Below are 21,584 nucleotides of genomic sequence, written 5' to 3'. Positions count from 1 at the left end.
GGTTAGATTATAAAAATTGGACCACCTGTGAGAAGTCCATGCAAGTGTAACAATATTACAAACAAAAATCTCTACATAACAGAACTTACAGTAATTAGTCAACTTTATTTTATACATACTATGGTACACGATTATTTAACATAATATTCACCTAATATTATATTTAATTTATACATTCTATGTATAGTAGATATACTTCATTTTGTAATAAGTTAATAAAACTATAAAATATTCTCTTCAGTAACACATTAGGCAATTTTATAAGGCTAATGCAGGTCTTGGAAACAATATTTGGTGGTTTTCTCGGGTCTCTTCAAATACAACGTGAAGTACCTATGTAACATTAATTTATACAAAGCACTTTGTACTTGGCTTATCAAAGTTTGAAAATATGCATAGCTTACAAAAACAAACACCCTAAGCGTTGTGGAAAGTTGAAGCATGGTATATTTATATGAATGGCATTTATGAAATTGGCTTTCGCAAAATCTACACTGGGAATATTAGTTATAGCAACACAGTTGTAGTTGAAAATTACTGTAGTCAACTTTGCGCAATTTCTATATAAGTATTATAATAATAATATATGAATTCCATTAACAAACAATGAAGAGGGCAAATCATTACTTGTCTCAACTATTCAACTATTTTAAAGGGGACAAGTAAACAGCATCACTTAAAGTAAAAAGAAGGACTTTCAATTTAATTTGAATGGGACCCAGCAGGAAATCTAGATCAGGCGGTGGCGCATCCAATAATTTGGTGTGACGGCATTTAAAATTTCATATACAAACCATAAATACATTTATTTTAATAAACATTACATAAGATAAACACTGCAGTGAGGGCTTAAGGCCAAATGCTGGCGATAATAATAATAAAGGATCAGTTAACGCAATTCATTTTAAGAAAAAAAAAAATCGTCTACATGAGTTAGTGGGCCCGTATTTTCAAGCGAGTCTCAAAATTGACCCTAACCTGTGGTTGGTCTAAATATTGAAATTGAAAGAATCAAGGGCAAATCTATAATCGATATCAAATAGAAATTTATTCGATGTTATTCTAACTTGTTTAAGCATTCGGTCATAAGCTCTCACAAAGAATGATAATTATTACAGTTTCATGTGGAAAAATATGCGTTAAAGGCTAGTTAATAAAACGATCTCAAAAAAGAAAATTCTAAACAAAATGATTGAACACAAAATTATAACTAAATTATACCGCCAATTTTTAAGTTTTGGGTAAGATTAAAACTAAAAAGTAATTGTGCCAAATATTGTGTGATTCAAAATATTATTTATGCATACAGAAAATAATTTTGACATAGAGATTCCTCATTTGTGTTGCTTATATGTTTTTAGAACTTCCAAATCTGAGTTTTAGGCACAGCCCTACTATGTGTCAATTCCAGAGACCAAAAGACATTTTTATAGTTACCTGAAGTAGGTACCCAACTATTGTTTTAGACCCAATACTATATTGAAGTATTAATTGCCAAAAATCTCAACACTAGCGCTCAAATAAAACGTGTAATTGAATGAATGCATACATTGAAATTGGTTTAGAATCGAGAGTAGGAATCGATTACACTATGTACTTTAAAATTCATTGTGAATGAATCATTCAATGGTATCTCGTAATCGTATTTAAACGTTATGCAAATGAAAAGTTGTATGCTATGGAGAGTAAAACATCATAAAGTGCAGTAAGTAAATACTGGCTAAGCTTTGACAGTTAACTCGGTCGATGTCTCAATCTAATCAACAGCTAATCCAGGGGTATTTCGGTCGTGCGTTGCCCGTGGTATTACTGCTCAGACCCATCTTATAGAACCATGGAAAAACAGTGGTCCTACTAATAGTGGTTTTTATATTAGTAGTTGTGCCGCCGAAAAACTAAATTACCCGTGATACTACCAGTAGAACTAGGCCCACGGGGACGCATGAACACATAGTGATTGAGATTTTGCATTACTTCTATTACACGTTGTATATTATTAAAAAATATACTTTACAAATAACAGATGGATACTTTCTTCTAACATGAGCGGTTAAGAAACAAATTAATTTGTTATGAAGCAATGGTAAAAAAGCACTAAAACGATCAGAAGTATAAATTCTTTTAAATAAAAAAAGAAGATCGTAAATGGTAAATATTTGCAAGCTCAAAACATAATAAACATTTTTGAATTATATTTTTTAACTCTTATAATTATAAATTATACTTTTTATTGCTAATACATGGCAATCAATTCAATGAAATAGATTTTTGAATACTAAATGCATGATTTGTAATTGCTTCAATTAGTTGATTTAAATTCAAAACTGAGCCATTCATCATGTTACCTATTTAATATTCGTGTTCATAGTAGGTAGTGCACTAGCATCATCCTAAGTTTAGTAATTAACTAAAAGTCCTATCAATAGAATTGAGAGACGAATTATGTAATGGTATTATTTGATCTGCGATAAGCTAACTTCGAGAAAAAGTGACCTTATGTAACTTAAAATAGTTCTTTCGGAGTTACACCATAACAACAAGGACGTAGACCATAAAACAACTCGATTGACATAGCTCCAACGAGCAACACGTCAACAGCCCAGAATAATCAACATCTCATAATTTTTACAACATCTGTACCGATTCATAATTATTATTCTCTTGTGACTCCGCAATGCCACCGACAAATAACATTTGTAACTATTTGCAATTGACTATATTTAAAATGGAAACAGAATTGATCAAACAACGTGATTTCATGAACACATTCGCTTTCAAATCAGGTATGACATCTCAGTCAGCACTCCCAACAACCACAAACTTCATTGGTTAAGATATTATCATGTAAGTGTTATAAAAAGAAAGACAAGGCAATTTTATGATTTTTACATGTGAAATTTCTAACAAAGTATATGAAATATTAATTAATGAAAAGCAAACCGTTAATATTGTTCTCTAGTTAAATTAAAGTTGTGTAATCAAATGGAACAAGAAAGATATGCAGATTTTGTGACTAAGTCTTAAAATTACAATTTTTCTGAACATTAAAAAGCAAATTACTTAATAGTTGTCAAGAGAGTAAGCATTTGCAACAGCCTTAGATATAATTTATCCACCATTTGCCATTTTTATAACGTTTCCAACATTTTAGGGGACTTAATACGCAAAGAACTACAATAAAAATATCGTAATAAAATATTTAAGTAAAAAAATATAAATAAATTAATATACTCCAATGAAGTGAAGTGCATTGCACTATTCTTTCTCAGTATGGAATAATAAATATGATAACCATGATAGATAAATAATTACACTAACACCATAAGAAAAAATAAAATAAAAAAATGAACTGCTAATCTAATAAATGCATTAGTCTAAAACATCTGTTCATTGAAATATTTAGAAGATATTTATGTAAGTGGTGTTTGATTTAACATAACATAATGTGTGGTTAGTTGATTTAAACTTATTTATGAATAGGAAGGGTACTTTCCTAATCAATATGGCAACATTCGGAGAATATTGCCTACTTGGAATAAACAGGCTAGCCTAGCACTGCAATTAAATATTCTAAGGCTGAAGCAATCTCATAACTTTAGACCAAGATATTGCTTTTTCATAATCAGATGTTTACAACACTAATGACATCCAGAACCTAATGACCAGAGAACAGAACATTTATTATACTTATTATTTTAGTAACAATCACTTAACGAAGACACAACTGTTACAGTGAATGCATAAAGCAGCTTAAAATTAGGTAGCTGCTTAAAGTTGCCGTGAATAAAGTTATGTGCTATAGTTAAAGCATCGCCCAAATATAACAACACTATCTAAAGCCACTAACAAAGTTTATAAACAATCTTGATTTTTGCGATATTTTTTAAACCTAAATGTCATGTCAAACCAAAGTTGAATAAATGTAAAGGAATGTTTAATTTTATTGTAGTTCATGAAACTTATAAATCTTCACGTCTCCCCAACGGGAAGTCCTAAATAAATACAGCAGCTAAATGTTTCAAGTTCAACAAATAAATTGAATTAAATATATTTTGGCCTCAGTTGATGATATTAACAGATTTTGGCATATAAATAAAGACGCATTCTAAAATCTAACTCATGAGTATAATTCAACAATATCTAAGTTCATCGATGAATTCACTAACTCTATATAATTTGCTCTCATCACGTATCCTCTCATAGACTATGGATTGCAAAATAACTCGACCGCACTGTCACAGCTTCGTCACTCTTACGCCTAACTAATAAATCTTATTTACAAACTCGCACGAGAGAAACGTTCGACGTCACCCGCCGCCGGCGTCACGCGACCGCGGGCGGCGGGCGCGGCACTCGCGGGAGCGTCAGTCCACACGCGACGACTCGGCGAAGGCCTCGTCTAAAAAACTGGACAGCGCGTGCGCCGCGTGGCCCACGTGCCCGCTCAGCGCGTCGAACGACACGCTCTGCTCCACGAACGTGTGCTGCGACGGCGTCGGCGGCTCCACGCGGAAGTGGCCCAGCGCCCACGGGTCGGCCGCCCGCCGCGCGCCCGCCTCGAAGCCCGGCAGCCCGCCCCACTGCGGCGGCGTGCTCAGCGGCGCCGGCGCCGGCTCCCGCGCGGGCGCCTGCTCGAAGCCGGCGCCCCACACGAGCGACTCGATGCTGGTCGGCGGCGCGCCCGGCAGCTGGCCGAAGCGGTCCATGCCCCAGGCGACGTCGGGCGGCGCGGGCGCGAGCTCGGGCGCCTTGGCCGCGCGGTAGTCGGCGCGGGGCGGTCGCGGCGGCTGGTCGGGGCTGGCGAGCTGGCAGTCGGCGCGCAGCATGGGGCTGTAGCCGCCGGCCACGCCGGGGCTGCGCTTGGTGTAGGCGTCGGGGCGCGGCGAGTAGGGCCCGGGGTGCAGGCGGTCCTGGCGCGACATGGGGCTGTACTGGCCGGGCGTGCGGCCGGGCCCGCGCGGGTCCTTGGCGCCGGGCCCGGCGTCGGGGCTGGCGTGCGTGGACGGGTGCGGCGAGAAGGGCGCGTGGTGCTTCGGCATCGGGCTGTAGCCGCCGGTGTTCCAGGCGCCGGCCTTCGGCAGCTCCGGCTTGACGATCTGGCTCGTGTCGGGGCTCGGCTGGGCCGAGTACGGGCTGGGCTGCGAGGAGTAGGGGCTGGGCTGCGTGGAGTAGGGACTCGGTTGCGTGGAGTAGGGGCTGGGCTGCGCCGGGCTGGGCTGGGCCGAGTAGGGGCTGCGCTGCGAGGCGAACTGCGCCTCCTGGCGCGGCATCGGGCTGCCGTAGCTCCAGCTGTTGGGCGTCTTGATGTCCTGCTTCACGCCGAGGGTCTCGGGGCTCGGCTTGTTGTCCAGCGACGTGGTGGGGCTGCATTGTTCGATGAATTTGCCGTGTTTCAGTTTGTTGTGGCTCTCTATTCTGTTCAGGGGGCTGGCTTCGGACTTGTGAGTGGGTGTAGTTTTGAACTGACCCAAACTCCAGGAGTTGCTTTTGATCGATTCGGGATGTACTTCGGGACTGTTCTGCACCTGACTGTCGGGTTTGGGAACGGGGCTGAAGTGAGGACTGCCCATGTCCCCTTTAGTTTGTTCGGACCTGGGTGTGGAGGAGGAGTCGGGTCTCAGTTGAGCCATTGGACTTAACAGTTTAGGAGTTGTGTCGCCCTTCACGCGTTTGGTGTCCGACATGGAAGCTCTGTTTTCGGGAGTTTTGTTGGAAGATGTATCGGTTTTGCTATCAGGAGACGTCTTACGCCCGGCGTCTGTCAACGTTTGCCTGTGACTTCCCGGTTCAGAGACACTCTTAGGCTCCTGGAAAAGGGAATCTGATGATTTCTCTTGAGGCTTCGCTTCTGATTTATCTCCAGAGCTATCGGAAACTTCTTGCTTTGGCGTTCTTTCTGCAGCGGTTTTAGAGTCAGCCTCTGTTTTGTTTGTATTTTTCTTGGTCTTTTCCTTAGATTCATTTTCTTTGGTTTTCGCCTTTTCTGGGTCTAAGCTGTCTTTGAGGTCCTGAAGTTCTTTTCCCGTGTACAGACGCTTCATGCCCCTGGGAAGTGCGCGACACGAGCTGAGATTGATGGACTCTATGTGGGGACATCGTAGTAACACTTTCTTTACTGGTTCCAAGGATACTGATGATCCACATAGATTGAGTATTCTGAAACAAATTAAATACAAAAATGTAGAAAAATATCTGATACGACATAATAACCTATAGGTCAGGGCTTAACTCAATCAGTGCCTGAGGTATGGTAGGGGCACGAGAGGGGTGACATTATTTATTTACAAAACTATCATTTCAAAAGCCCAAAAGAGCACACACTCGAGGTCAAGATAAGGCACTTCAAATCGAAGCGTATTCTGTCTATGTTTTAGGGTTGCCGAAATATTGCTGAAATATGTAGGTATATCACTATAATCTGGTCGCCGATCACGTAGAATTTTGTCCAATGACCCCAAGCTATCCATCCTTATCGCTCGCGCGTAATTATATTGCTGTCGCGACTGTGCGACGGGCGCCCGCAGTGAGTGTGCGAGCGCAACAGCAACATAATTACGCGCGAGCGATAAGGATGTGTAGGTTGGGGTCATTGGACAAAATTCTACGTGCTCAGAGACCGGGCTTTAGCTCACAAGGTCATACCTTAGCTTGCTATTAGGTGAGTCCGCCAGCGCCGAGACGGCGTCATCCAGGACCCTCGCGGCAGACGCCCACGATAAGTCCAGTTCCAACAGGCTGTGGGACCACTTCTCGCAGATCAGCTCTAAGCACGCGTTGCTCTGGCGTGTGACGTTGCAACCTGAGGATAAAGAAGAAATAATGTTAAAAAAAAACTCTGAAAGCAGCTGGTACAAGTGTATGTTTTAGGTGGAAAGCACGACACCATGTGCCAGAGAGCTCAGGATCTTTTACATTAAAGCATGGCACAGTGATCGGCTCGTATGCGTCGTGTGAGCCTTATCTCATTCACAATAGGGACGATCGAGCCGGCGACGTTGACGAAACTGTGGCTGTCGTCCCTAATACAGCTGGTGATTTCGATTCCTATAAAAAGTTGCGGGGGTCGTAATTGTATCGTTGCCTTGTGAATCGGTGAGGCACCGCGTCCGCGAGAGGTCGTATCTTGTGCGCTATTTTTTCTATTGGTAATTTCTAAATACAAAGAGACTGTCGTCGTGGAGGCGGACCACTCACCGCCCAGGAAAAGGTGCTGCAAGTCTCAGAAGGGCACGCGTCGCGGCCACGAGAGGGCGTACTTTGTGCGCAATTTTTTCTACCGTTAGTAATTACTAAATATGTGCAGTAAAGCTACAGTAAGTAAGCTACAGTGCGGGCCACTCACCGCCCAGGAAGAGGTGCTGCAAGTCTCAGGCGGGCATACGCCGCGGCCACGAGAGGGCGTATCGTGTGCGCTATTGTTTTTACTGTTAGTAATTTCTAAATACAAAAAGTCTTCGTGCAGGCGGACGAGTTACAGCGCGGGCCACGAACAGGTGCTGCAAGTCTCAGAAATGCATGCGTCGCGGACGCGAGAGGGCGTATCTTTTCTACTGTTAGTAATTACTAAATACAAAGGGACTATTGTCGTGGAGGCGGACGAGCCACAGTGCGGGCACTCACCGCCCAGGAACAGGTGCTGCGTGTCTCAGAAAGACATGCGTCGCGGCCGCGAGAAGACGTATCTTTTCTACTGTTAGTAATTACTAAATACAAAGGGACTATTGTCGTGGAGGCGGACGAGCCACAGTGCGGGCACTCACCGCCCAGGAACAGGTGCTGCAGGTCTCAGAAAGACATGCGTCGCGGCCGCGAGAAGACGTATCTTTTCTACTGTTAGTAATTACTAAATACAAAGGGACTATTGTCGTGGAGGCGGACGAGCCACAGTGCGGGCACTCACCGCCCAGGAACAGGTGCTGCAAGTCTCAGAAATGCATGCGTCGCGGACGCGAGAGGGCGTATCTTTTCTACTATTAGTAATATTACTAAATACAAAGAGACGTCGAGGCGGACGAGCTACAGCGGGCACTCACCGCCCAGGAACAGGTGCTGCAAGTCTCAGAAGGGAACGCGTCGCGGCCGCGAGAGGGCGTATCTTGTGCGCTATTTTTTCTATTAGTAATTTCTAAATACAAAGGGATGTCGAGGCGGACGAGCTACAACGCGGGCACTCACCGCCCAGGAACAGGTGCTGCAGGTCTCAGGTGGGCACGCGTCGCGGCCGCGAGAGGGCGTATCTTTTCTACTATTAGTAATATTACTAAATACAAAGAGACGTCGAGGCGGACGAGCTACAGCGGGCACTCACCGCCCAGGAAGAGGTGCTGCAAGTCTCAGGCGGGCATACGCCGCGGCCACGAGAGGGCGTATCGTGTGCGCTATTGTTTTTACTGTTAGTAATTTCTAAATACAAAAAGTCTTCGTGCAGGCGGACGAGTTACAGCGAANGAGTCCGTGAGGCGCTGCAGGCCGCGCAGGTCCAGCAGGCGCAGGCGCGTGGCGGCGCGCACGAGGCGGGACAGCGCGCGTCGTGGAGGACGAGCTACAGCGGGCACTCACCGCCCAGGAACAGGTGCTGCAGGTCCCAGGCGGGCACGCGCACGAGCCCGGAGTCCGTGAGGCGCTGCAGGCCGCGCAGGTCCAGCAGGCGCAGGCGCGTGGCGGCGCGCACGAGGCGGGACAGCGCGCGTCGTGGAGGACGAGCTACAGCGGGCACTCACCGCCCAGGAACAGGTGCTGCAGGTCCCAGGCGGGCACGCGCACGAGCCCGGAGTCCGTGAGGCGCTGCAGGCCGCGCAGGTCCAGCAGGCGCAGGCGCGTGGCGGCGCGCACGAGGCGGGACAGCGCGTCGTCGTTGAACCGGTACTCGCCGACGCCCACCGCCTCGGCTGCCGCTTCGCCCGCGATGGAAAGCTCCTCTAACTGCGTCCAGCCGACGGCTTCCATCTGCAATAATCCCAACTAATATTATAAATGCGAAAGTAACTGTCTGTCTGTCTGTTACGCTTTCCCGCTTAAACCTCGCAACCGATTTTGATGAAATTTGGCATAGAGATAGTTTGAGTCCCGGGAAAGAACATAGGATAGTTTTTATCCCGGTTTTTGAAACAGGGACGCGCGCGATAAAGTTTTTCTGTGACAGACAAAATTCCACGCGGGCGAAGCCGCGGGCGGAAAGCTAGTAAATAAATAAATTGTTTATTTTTCTCTCTTCACAAAGTAGGATACATGCGTACTTAGATACAAGGTCTTATACTAGTAGTCTTAGCGTAGTTCCTATCACTTGTGAGAGACTGGTGCCTGAAGTAGGTTTCAAAGAAACCTGTGACCTGCAATCATCACACATTATAATTAATTTGGAAGTCGGGCAGTGTCACACATACTCCTGTGATTTAGCACATATTATAGTTGCGTACAAGTAAAATCCATACAGAAGATTGGTGATGCCAGAGCTTGATTTTAATCGACGTTTGCTCGACATCTCTATGTTCTGCGGCTGTGCATACCAGTTATCGCGCGCCATCTGGTAGTGAAGACCTGGATCAAATTGATATAATCAATCTGCTGTCATGATAGCTACATGAAGCCAGCAGTGCCTTCTGCGAGTTGGCGGCGCGGAACACGCGCAGCTTGGGGCAGCCCTTCTGCAGCGCCTCCACGGGCACGGCGGCGGGGTGCGACGTTGCCAGCGCGCCCGCTGTCCAGCGCCTGGTGCTACGTCACACAGTACCTGCTGCGAGGTGGTGGCGGGCGCGAGCACGAGCTGCGAGTTGGCGGCGCGGAACACGCGCAGCTTGGGGCAGCCCTTCTGCAGCGCCTCCACGGGCACGGCGGCGGGGTGCGACGTTGCCAGCGCGCCCGCTGTGTCCAGCGCCTGGTGCTAGTCACACAGTACCTGCTGCGAGGTGGTGGCGGGCGCGAGCACGAGCTGCGAGTTGGCGGCGCGGAACACGCGCAGCTTGGGGCAGCCCTTCTGCAGCGCCTCCACGGGCACGGCGGCGGGGTGCGACGTTGCCAGCGCGCCTGATATGTCCAGCACCTCCAGGTTAGAACAGTGCGCCTGAAAAAATAATTATACATAAATAGACGAACAGAAAAATCTATGAAGTTTTTTCACTATTGCTCTTTACTATGATGTAGCATCAATATGGTGTCATCTCATACGGTACCAAGAACTGTTAGGGACACGCTTCTTATGATCTACTTATAAGCGCTCAAAATTCATTTCAATCTCATTTATTCGCTATTCGGTCTTGCGATTGTATGTAAATATTGAAATTCAACCAATCAAAAAAAAGCCTCAAGCTATGCTTGAAGTTGAATCTAGTTTCGTTCTTTGTCTTAATAAGCACCTTAGACTTTCATTTTTATAAAATTAGTTATCTTTTGATGTCGATCCATCATGCTTCTAAATAAGATTCATAAATCTCTAGTCAATTGAAATGGACAAGAAATATCGATAAAGTCAATGAAATCGCAGCACTCACCGCGACCGAAGACAGTATCTGCGGCAGCGCGGTGTACTTGTTATTGGCGAGCGTGAGATGCGTGAACCGCGCGCCGAACGCCTCCGCCAGCCGCGCCATCGACGCCGCCGATAGGCACGTGCTAGACCCGCCGGTTTCAGACTGCAAGGGAAAGTGAACTTTAAATACTGGTATTATGATATAATTTAGGCTAATGGTGACAGTGTGGGACTGCAAGGGAAAGTGAACTTTAAGGACAGGCATTATAGTATAATTCAGGCTAATGGTGACAGTGTAGGACTGCAAGGGAAAGTGAACTTTAAGGACAGGCATTATAGTATAATAATTATACTATAATGCCTGTCCTTTTCAGGCTAATGGTGACAGTGTAGGACTGCAAGGGAAAGTGAACTTTAAGGACAGGCATTATAGTATAATTTAGGCTAATGGTGACAGTGTAGAACTGCAAGAGAAAGTGAACTTTAAAGACTGGTATTATGGTATAATTTAGGCTAATGGTGTCAGTGTAGGCCTGAAAGGGAAAGTGAACTTTAAGGACAGGCATTATAGTATAATTTGAGCTAATGGTGTCAGTGTAGGACTGCAAGGGAAACTGCACTCTAAATACTGACATAACAGTATAATTTTGGTGACAATACAACACCCCGCTAATTTTTGTCAGTGTGTACGTGCGCGCCGCATACGTATTGGCGCACTCGCATACAAACCGCGCTCGATGAGTTTCTATGAAGATGACCTACTCATTTGTATTTACTCTGACAATACGCCAAAGGTATCAGTGTCGTTCGACAAGGGACACTTGAAGACAGAATAGTATGGACGATGCCGATAGGCACGTACTCGAGGCGCCCGTCTCTGACTGCAAGGGAAAATGCACTTTAAAGACTGACGAAACAATATGCGAATGGCGAAATTTGGACGAGGATAGCCCAATGGTATTGGGGTCGTACTTTTAGGGAATTTTATACTTTTTAGACAGACAGAATAGTATAGTCGCCGAAAGGCACTATGCTCTCGTCACGGAAAGTGCATTTTAAAGACTGGCAAAATAGTGTAATATTGGCGATAATGGCGGTGTTGATGTCAGACAGCAAGAGACTTTACACTTTAAATACAGGGAGACATAAAGTCTAAAATCCTCCGCCACCACACGCACCGTCAGCGACAGGTCCAGCCGCTGCAGCTGCGGCAGGCCCTGCACCAGCTCGAACAGCTGCTCGGGCGTCATGCGGCTCCAGCCCGCCACGCTCGTTAGCACACCTTCCATTGAGCTGGGGACAGTGATATTGCACACGCACCGTCAGCGACAGGTCCAGCCGCTGCAGCTGCGGCAGGCCCTTCACCAGCTCGAACAGCTGCTCGGGCGTCATGCGGCTCCAGCCCGCCACGCTCGCTAACACACCTTCCATTGAGCTGGGGACAGTGATATTGCACACGCACCGTCAGCGACAGGTCCAGCCGCTGCAGCTGCGGCAGGCCCTGCACCAGCTCGAACAGCTGCTCGGGCGTCATGCGGCTCCAGCCCGCCACGCTCAGCTCCACCAACGCCGGGCAGTAGTCCGCCACGCACGCCAGTACCCACGACAAGTTGCACACCTTCCATTGAGCTGCGGAAACAAGAATATTTATAAGAAGTCCCTTAGCGCTCCTGGCGGTTGTGGAATTGCGCGATTATAAATTGCACCGCGTGCTAAGTCACTGGTACAAAATGGTCGCTCGTCTATCGGTTTTCGCGCGGGCGAAAACCGCCGAGCGGGACTCGATTACAACCGCACCCGCTGCGGGCGAAAACCGCGTCGTGAGTGCATTAGTTTTTACATAAGTATCTGCATTCTACAGAAGCTGCGGGTCCGCAACCGCCGCGGGCGCGGGTGAAAATCGCGCCATGAGTTCTTAGCCTTAACAAGTAACCCGTGCGCGCGCGCCGTAAGGGCCCACGCTAAACTTGCGCGGGTACGCAAAGCGAGTACCCGTTTCGGACGTCATCGGGCGCTGGCCTGCGCTCCACGGCGGACACTCGCCGCTTTTTACTTACACCACTAGTACAAACTTGCGACATGCCCCTGCCCCTCCCGTGTTGAAACCTCACGCGCCCGCGCAACTTTTAGCCTAGGCGCAGACCATCGATTTTTCGTCGGCCGATAGTTTAGTCGGGCAGTTGATCAGTATGGGCATGTATGGAAGTGCGCACATTACACTGATTTGATTTGGCCGATTCTTCATACAATTTAAAATCGGGCACAACTATCAGCCAACTAAAAATCAATGGTCTGCGCCGTCTTAGCGTAGGCCCTTAGAGTTAAAACTCTGCAATGGCTTAGCTTAAGGTTACACTTAAAAATTGTAATTTAATTAATTTCATTATCTTTCTTTAAAAAAAATCCAGATATCACGTAGCTTCTGAGAAAATATCCACGTCTAAAATATTCTACTCTACGCCATTCCGTTTTACATAACTAAAATACTATCCTTTGATAAACGTTCATAGTGAAAAACCAATGAAATTGCCGAGTTACCGAGAATGGTCACGCTTGTATGATAAAATGAAACTTTAAAATTATTTCCCTGCATTGATATGCTTGAGTAAATATTGTTTTTCAGTTAATTTCATATTCATGAGCAGAGTGCAATGATGTCTTCTTCGCCCATTTACCATATTGTCAGGAAATAGAAATCATTCTTACCTATATTTAAACTTTGACATTGTGACAATCTGTTTTCAAGAAGCCACACTAATTTGTAGTCTGTTTTACATTTTTCCTTAGTATATTGTGCCAAATCCACGCTTTTCCATAATTCTGGTCTACAACTCACGATATGCCATAACTTGCAAACTCTGCCAAATCTGAAAATACAGAAAATATTAATTAAATACGTAAACAAATACAATGATGCATAACAACAAGTCATGTTCGATAAGGAATAGAATGTCAAAAAATATACAACAGGCAACAATGAGAGCAGCACTTCAATTATTATGTCAATTTAAACTATAGTTCCAAAATACTGGACTGTCCTGTCGATGACATTGACAGTGGGGCGCCACCGTCAATACCGGATCGCTGGTTCAGATTTTTGCCATGTTGGAAACCATATAGTTGAGCGATGGTAGCGCCCCCCTGTCATTGAGTTTGGTGGGACAGTTCAGCGTGGGTCAGCTATAGTGCTCAACGCGCATTTAACTTCTTAAGTGGGTAAATGACAGCGTTGCCAGTTTTTTTTTTCGCCAAGTCGGGACTTTGGTACTTTTTGAGTGAAAATAGCGGGACTCTTCCGTCAGAAGCGGGACATAGTAAAAAAACGTATATAATCAAAGGTTTTCAAATATTTATCCTTTTATTTGACTTAAAATTACGTTTACTTGACAATAGATAGCAAAAGTAGCCATAGAAAATGTATTTTAACAAAAAAATAATATTTTAAATCAGATTTACTCTATCGTTAAATTCGTCTTTAGAATAAAAAAAGAAAAAAAAACAAAAATCGAAATAAAAAAATATTCTTTAGAATAATATGGAGTTTCAAACAATAGTCTGATGAAGTGAGTGTCTCTCTCCCAAAAGCGGGACAGAGCCTGTCCCGCGCGGGACATTTAAATTTGATTTAAAAATCGGGACGTCCCACCAAAATCGGGACGTCTGGCAACAAAAACAAAGTAAACAAGATCTCGTTTAATTCACTTACCTTATAACACTAGGTAACGTTCCCTGTGAAGCCACAGCATATTCAAATATCTTCACGAGGACCTCTTCAGGCATCGTCGCCCACGGACTCTGCGGCCCGGCATCTTTACTTTCAGCAGCACTAATTCTACTAGTTCTTTCAGTCTTTTCACTTTTTTCTAAAAATAAAAAATAATACACCTTAGTCTCATAAGTAGTAATTCAAGATACAAATAATAACACGTGTGCCAGGTTTATCAGGCTGATAACGAAGTAAGACGTTAGCAGAAATTAGAAAAAATGTGAATGAATGAAATGAACACACATAAGAGGCACCTTCAAAGTGAGACCTATCCCAGCTAAATTGCAGGAGAGCCGTCTGCGGTGGTACGGACACGTCATGAGGCGACCACCCGACCATTTGACCAGAAAAGTGCTAGACATCCAAACTAAGCCAGTGGAGGCATGTCGATATGTATTTTTCGTTACTATCGAGTACCCTCCGCTGAACATAGCCAGTACATCGATTACTGGAGCTTGGAGAGTTTAAAGCATGAGTCAGTTCACAAAACAACATGTTTATGAAAATTATGCTTAATTTTTTTCGCGCAAGAATATTAAAAACGTAATGCGATGCAAGTTTTGTGCACTACTAGTGACAGCACTCTTAGTTATATTATTGCTATCAGCTACATTAGCTTCAGTATCGCCTTGAATATTCAAGGTCGCTGGGAGGAAGCCGATTCAATATCTTGTTGGCGATATTGGTACTAATAGTATGTTTGTGTGCTTTATTAATAGACCATTTTGAGTTCATTTCATTTCGCAGGACAGCATTTTAGTTAAAGAAAATTTAGAAAAAGATTTGTACGTCTTACAATAAACATAGACGACAAATGCTTTTAAGCGAGGTTTACACTAGCAATAAAATTTGCAGAAGTTGACTTCTGCAAGCTGTTTGCCACTGTGCAAGCCAATTTCTGCAAGATTTACACAGTGGTGACAGCTTGCGGAAGTCAACTTCTGCAAATTTTATTGCTAGTCTAAACCTCGGTTTACAGTGTCTAACTTAATCTAATAATCTAGCTGGAGGTTTGCTTACTTTTAGAATTATTGGACTTCCGGGTCTTAGGCGTCTTCGGTCGTGCTTGTTTCGCCTTAGGAGCGACACTCATACTCGCAGTGTTGTCTCCTTTGGGGTCGTATTCCTCGCCCGAACTCTCGCTTGGCGCGGGCGAAGCTGCCCGTTTCTTTTTGGATTTCCTCTGTCCAAGATCGGCGATTGACGTTGGTGTTGGTGTTGTTATCTGTAACTTCTGATAGAGAGACAACATCAATTGACTATTTAGCACTGTTGAGTACATACTAGAGCATTTCTAGTAAAGAAACGTTCTTAAGAATGGTACAATACAGGTAAAATGTACGACGTTTGCTTCGTGACAGATGATATACTATAGCATTTCATAGAGGGTCTCGTTATTGTGTTACAAGGAAATGCTCTAGCTAGTGATTAGTTTAGACTCACCTTTAGGTAAATCAGAAATAAAATAAACTACGAAATACAGCTTAAAACATGTTTCAAACTTAGCATAACATCCAGAATGTATGCAAACATTGAGTGCCTTTTTCTTGCTTGAGATTGAATCAAGTTTTAATGGTCGTTTCGTAATACGGACCATAGTCTAGAGGCCCACTTCTTTTGATTTCCTATTTACTTTTCAGATCAATGGAAACCTGACTGAAATAATGTGAACAGATATACAAATGCTGGTAACTACATTTTATCAAGACCTACTTAGAATTTCGCAGCTCATCAACTAGATTATTACGACAGAAAAAAATGTTAATTTAAGTTTCAGCAATGAGTGTTTCGATCTCACTTTAAAAACATAGAGATTGTTATAGAATGTTCCAATAGAATTGGGCAATTCTGCATACAATTATGGACTTTAAACATAACTGTAAAAAGTCATTAGTAGTGTTCCCGAGGCCTATAGGCTTTTAGGCTTTTTTTTAAGGCTAGCCTATGAATTAGGGGCTACAGCGGGAAAAAAGCCTAAAAAGTCTTTTAGGCCTTTAGGCTAGGCCTTTTTCATAGCCTTTTTTTTGTCCACCCGATTACTATAGGGTTTTAGCCTTTTTGTAGGCTAGGCGCATATTTAAAAGGCTTGAAAGGCTAAAAAGCCTATAAAAGTTTTTAGTCCTTTAGGCTAGGTCTATTTTATTTATTTTTAACCGACTTCAAAAAAGGAAGAGGTTATATTCGACTGTGTGTTTTTTTTCTATGTATGTTCACCGATTACTCCGTCAATTTTGTGGACCAATTTTCAAAATTATTTTTTTGTTCGATAAGGTACACTTCTGAGGTGGTCCTATTGTCACCAAGTCAGGATCTGATGATGGGATCCTAGGGAAATCGAGGGCAACCCTCAAATGTTATAGGCACGTAATAAACTTTTTAAGTTATTCAAGTATTCGCTCCTGGAATTAATCATGATCTCATAATTATTGATGAGCTGATGATAGAAGGTAAAACTACTTAATGCTTAGGAGTTGGAGGATAATTATTTAAATATTATAGGTACAAATATACCAATAGTTGTATTCTTTCATGTTTTTAAGGTGGGCTGACGGTTTAAGGTCTTTTTAGGTTGCCGATATGTTAACCTGTATTTTGTAGGGAATATTATTTTACACTAGACATGAAGAATATGGTCTCAATGTACTGCCTACCTTCGGTGGTAACATCAAGGTAGTAATTAGTTAACTAAAAAGCAACAATTAAGTTAAATTTTATAAAAAAATATATATAAAAAAAGAAATTATATATTTTGGAAACAATGTATAACGTTTTTATTTAATTAGAAAATAAATGCAATACAAAAATACTTGTTTAATTCATACGAAGCCATAGCCTGAATAATGGCTATAGCCTTATAATAAGCCTACTACTCGAAAAAGACTTTAGTCGGAAATAAAGCCTAAAAGGCTATTTTAGGCCTACAGGTTTTTTTAAAACCTATAGGCTTTTTATAATGAGTAGCCTTTTAAAAGGCTAGTAGTCTATCATGGCCAAAAAAAGAACTAAATAGGCTTAATTTTAGGCCTAAAAGCCTATAGGCCCCGGGAACACTAGTCATTAGGCTTATTTTGAGATGTATATTTTTACTATTTTAAAATAGGCAATTTACAATTCAAATGAGATAAATATGCATTAATCTTTGTAAAAGAACAATATCTTAAAAGTTATATCTAAATTGATTTTATGTAGGAAGACAAAAATATGCCGCATAGACAACATTGTTAGAATAGATCGAATTTTCCATCTTATTGACATAAATATTACCTATATTTTAGATAATTTAATCTGGGCTTTACTAATTTTCATTTCTAACAAAAACAGTTTAACAGGTATAATTGAGTGAGAAGGGAAGATAGAAATAAAAACTAAGAGGTGTAGAGAAACACTCATTGGGATAGCAGGTATGATTGAGTGAGAGGGGATAATACCCCCCTATTTAAAGAAATAAAAACCAAGATATTTAGTAGAACACCGTTTTGGGAAAGCAGATTATTATACCTTCTAGTTGGGTAAGAGGGGAAGAGACCCCTTTATTACAGATATTACTTATTAGTTGGCAGAGGGGAAAAACCCCCATTTTTTATAAAAATAAAAACCAAGAGGGTATAACAAATTTGGGATAGCTGATATAGTTAAGTAAGAGAAGAAACCGTTAAACTATAGGAAAAAATACAAGGCTGTGACCCTAAACCTGCAAGAGAGAAGATACATAATATTTATTTAACCCCTATGGTTTTCACTGTAAGGCACAAGTGATGATGAATTTTAAATTAACTGAATGTATCTGTGAAATATTACGCTAGAAAATTATTTCATTTAGATCCTGAGCTACAAATACAAAATTAAACCTAACATTTTATCAAGACCATTGATAGAAGGATTTGAAAATGTATTGTTAATATTACTATTGAAAAAAAATAATTTATTCATAAAAGCGAAATATTTTTGTCTTAGATTTATTGTTAACTTTCTTTGGTAATAGGATTTACCTACGTTGTTTTCAGAAATGAAACTTTTTGTTTTGTTGTTAAAGTATACTATTGACTACATGATTTACTACATTTAAAAGAAAAGTATTGTAAATGTCGTACATGTATAATGTATATCAAAAGGGAAAGGTCAATATTTGGTGAGATATCTAATGACCATAATACTGGATTACACAAAAAATAATTTCAGACTATACAAATAATTTAATCAAGGTTTTCTGATACAAACATTCCAAGCTATCATTTTGCCTAGCTAGGTGATAATTAGATAATTATCTTGTGTTTCACTTTCTTTAATTCAAGAAAAATGCTCAGAAGTCAGACTGTTTACTTTTATTGTGTTCACTTTCAATTTCATGATTTTACATGCAATGTTTAACAGCAAAAATAATATTTATTTTTAATTTATCACAGGAACAAAAAGCAAGGTCAGTATTTGAAGAGTTATCTTTATGACCATTCTTGATTAAAAAGATGATAGTGAACATTAATTGATATTTAATTGTGGCTTTCTCTTCTACTATTTGTAAATGTCAAAACTATCATTTTGTTAAGGTATAAATGATATCAATCATCTATCATAGTAGACATGAAGACCAGTATTTTATAATTCATTTTATTTTGAGTTCGCACTATGTACAAAAATATTTCAAAGTAACTAGCCAGATAGGCTTATTTACCTCACTGCATACCCCTGTCATCTGCTTTAATCTCTCTTTTCATGTATCTTTCAATAAAAATATACCATTCATAAAGAGATTAACATAATAATCAAGTACCAATGAAAGTAACAAACATATTTTAGGTATTGTCTCTATTGAGTAGGTAGGTAATATAGAAGATTAGAAAAAAAAGATAATATGTGATGAGTATTGTAAAATGGTATGCCCAAAATGTTATATTTACATAATAATGTAATTAAAAATGAATTATACTTACAGTTTCATTAATATTTGTCCTTTTAATCTTAATTTTAATAGTGTTCATATCCACTATCTGACTTCGATAAGTGGGTGTGCACTCAGACTTCTTTGATTTCTTTTTGCTACGAGAACTACAAATGTCCAACATAGAACGCGGTTTACCACTACAAGGCGTCACGGCATGAGTCCGTCTCTCTTTTGAGTCCTTTTTACTCTTTTTTGTGGATAATTGACTAAGTTCATGACTGTAGGGTTTGCCACTTTGCCGGGGCAAGTTGATTAATGGTAACTTTACACTGCACCTGAGCACTTCATCTTCCGAACTTTCACTTTCCTCCGCTTCCTTCTCGGCCCAGTCCTCATCCTCCTGACACTCACTGCTGCTAACTAAATTTAAATTCTTACCACCTTTCACTTTTGAACGCATAACACTATTAGACGAATGGGATTTATGGCGTGATTCCCTTGAAGAGTTTTTTCTCCGTTTCCTTTTAGATGGAAGGCATCCGTTGTGTACTGAATACTCATTATCTCGTCTAGAATGTTGCTTGTGCTTTCTGTGACGAGGTTTGGGGGATTGCACCAGCCCATTAACTAATTTTTGTTTTTGATTGGCTATGTCATCAATGCTTTGCTCGAAGTCCGTTTCGAGCTTGACATAGGACACGGTGTCTAGGTCTTCCTCCGTGGAGGCCGCGTCAGGGTCGTCAGGCGCTATCTTCGGCAGGCGAGCCTCGGGGAATAGGTCTTTGCGGACGGTGAGCCTCATCGCAGGCTCTGCGTTCGCGGCCTCGTAACCGCCGTTCACGGGACTCGTGCGACCCGACATGCCGCCCGCCTCCCGCCGCCCTCGCGTACCACTTCTACAAACCGCTCACCTGTCCGCGAGGTAAACAATCAGTTTGACACATCACATTTTCACTTTTGTGATCCAACAAATCACCGATCATTACGCGATAGTTGAACTGTGTTCATGATTGAAGTTAATTGAAGCACAAAACATTATAATATCTTTACTATACAGCTTTTGTGACAGTCCGAAGCATCTTTTTTCTTTACGTATTCGCATTTTAGGTCATCCATGTTCATGTAACGTTGTGATTGCGAAAAACAAAGTACGGATCATTTTCGCGGACACTTGCACTTGTACCTTTGGTTGTAACAACTAAAATGAGTAATCATTGAAACTATAGACATATTATACACTGAATCTTATTATTTTTGTCGACTGTGAGTTGATGAAAACTGTTGACCTTGTTTAGAAGCTTATTATGTTTCAAATTTTAATCAACAGATGCAGACATTGTCACAAAAAAAGTTGTTCAACGCGAACGAAGTGGCCTTGACGGGACGGCTACATTACACGTCAAATTATAAAAATATAATTTTCACATTGATTAACGTAAAATTTAATTTATGACTATAAAATATGAATACATGTAAAAAATTCCAACATTAAACTAAATTAAAATCATCTGTTGCATTTAATTTTTGTTTACTTTTAGTAATATTACCTCCTTACAAGCATAAAATAATGTCAAAATCTATAGTTTACGTCACCACTCGACAATGTAGTTTGATAGCCATTGCAGAGATGGCAGCACACGTATAATTTACAGAAATTCAATAGGCCATTGAATTTTGTTTGTTTCTCTCTCCCCCTCCTCATGAAAGTTGAAACAAATTCCCGATTCTCGTTCGTTTGTGGGGCTGCTGTGAATGGGTGTCAAATTGACATTCGGAAAAGCGTAAAAATGCAAAAACTTTGTATTTTACACATGAACCAAATTCAAATGATAAAATTGGTCCCATTATCTTATTACTGAGTATGTTAGTGTGCGATCTGTGACGCGTTTGTATTGTGTGAATTTGTTTGTGACGTTCAATCAAGACTATGATAATGATAACCTACACGGTCTTTCTGTAGCAGAGTACTCGGGTGAGTCATATTTATATTTATTACATTTTGCTGTGTATCGATGATCTCATGATTATTAGTACCTACTTTATGCGAACACTTCCATTCCATTCGTAACTTTTGTTAAAGTCGATTGTAATTGAATATAACTACCTACATACTAAATAACGCAACCTTTTAGTTAAATTTTTATCTACCCTCATTTGACACTACCCCCCAGAGAGATGCTTTTTGTTGACGAACCTATTCAAATCATTTTCCCATTATTTCACAAAACATTTAACTATCAAAATAGGCTAAATGCTTTCTGAATAAAATTTTAAATCACTTTTGATTGAAGTTTTTTCCAAGATTCCATACCCATCCACCTTTTTCCTAAACAAAAGAAAGTTAGTGTTAGTAGGTAGGCATGGTTTTAAATGTACCTGCCTATATCTTATTGATTGTTGTTAAAGTAATATTTAAACTTAAGTTAGCGGTCTGGACCAAACATATTTTTTTTAGCTAATATAATTTGGTAAAC

General features: G+C 41.6%; 2 protein-coding genes across 3 annotated transcripts in view; one reads left to right on the top strand and one right to left on the bottom strand.

Moving 5' to 3' along the window:
• Window positions 1-10: 10 nt before the first annotated feature.
• Window positions 11-20,486, bottom strand: Fbl6 (F-box and leucine-rich repeat protein 6). Its single transcript, XM_028308611.1, has 10 exons — window positions 19,160-20,486; window positions 15,252-15,465; window positions 14,172-14,328; window positions 13,172-13,332; window positions 11,928-12,094; window positions 10,488-10,628; window positions 9,896-10,060; window positions 8,721-8,946; window positions 6,643-6,799; window positions 11-6,156 (listed from the first exon to the last, which is right to left on the bottom strand). The coding sequence occupies exons 1-10, from the start codon at window positions 19,970-19,972 to the stop codon at window positions 4,365-4,367; spliced, it is 3,993 nt and encodes a 1,330-aa protein (XP_028164412.1). The 5' UTR covers window positions 19,973-20,486; the 3' UTR covers window positions 11-4,364.
• A 317-nt stretch (window positions 20,487-20,803) lies between these two features.
• Window positions 20,804-21,584, top strand: part of raw (NDT-like domain-containing protein raw) — a 51,522-nt gene continuing 50,741 nt past the window's right edge. The window contains exon 1 of one of the 2 annotated variants that reach the window (XM_028308590.1): window positions 20,804-21,082. The gene's annotated coding sequence lies outside the window, so the exon portion shown is untranslated. The remainder of the gene's footprint in view (window positions 21,083-21,584) is intronic. The other variant, XM_028308592.1, reaches the window with a different exon arrangement.

This window comes from Ostrinia furnacalis, unplaced genomic scaffold, assembly GCF_004193835.3.
Source record: "Ostrinia furnacalis isolate ACB-3 unplaced genomic scaffold, ASM419383v2 OfSCF2450, whole genome shotgun sequence".
In the NCBI taxonomy this organism is placed as follows: Eukaryota; Metazoa; Arthropoda; class Insecta; order Lepidoptera; family Crambidae; genus Ostrinia; species Ostrinia furnacalis.
The sequence above is the reverse complement of the archived record's forward strand: the minus strand, read 5'-3'. Positions and strand labels throughout refer to the sequence as shown.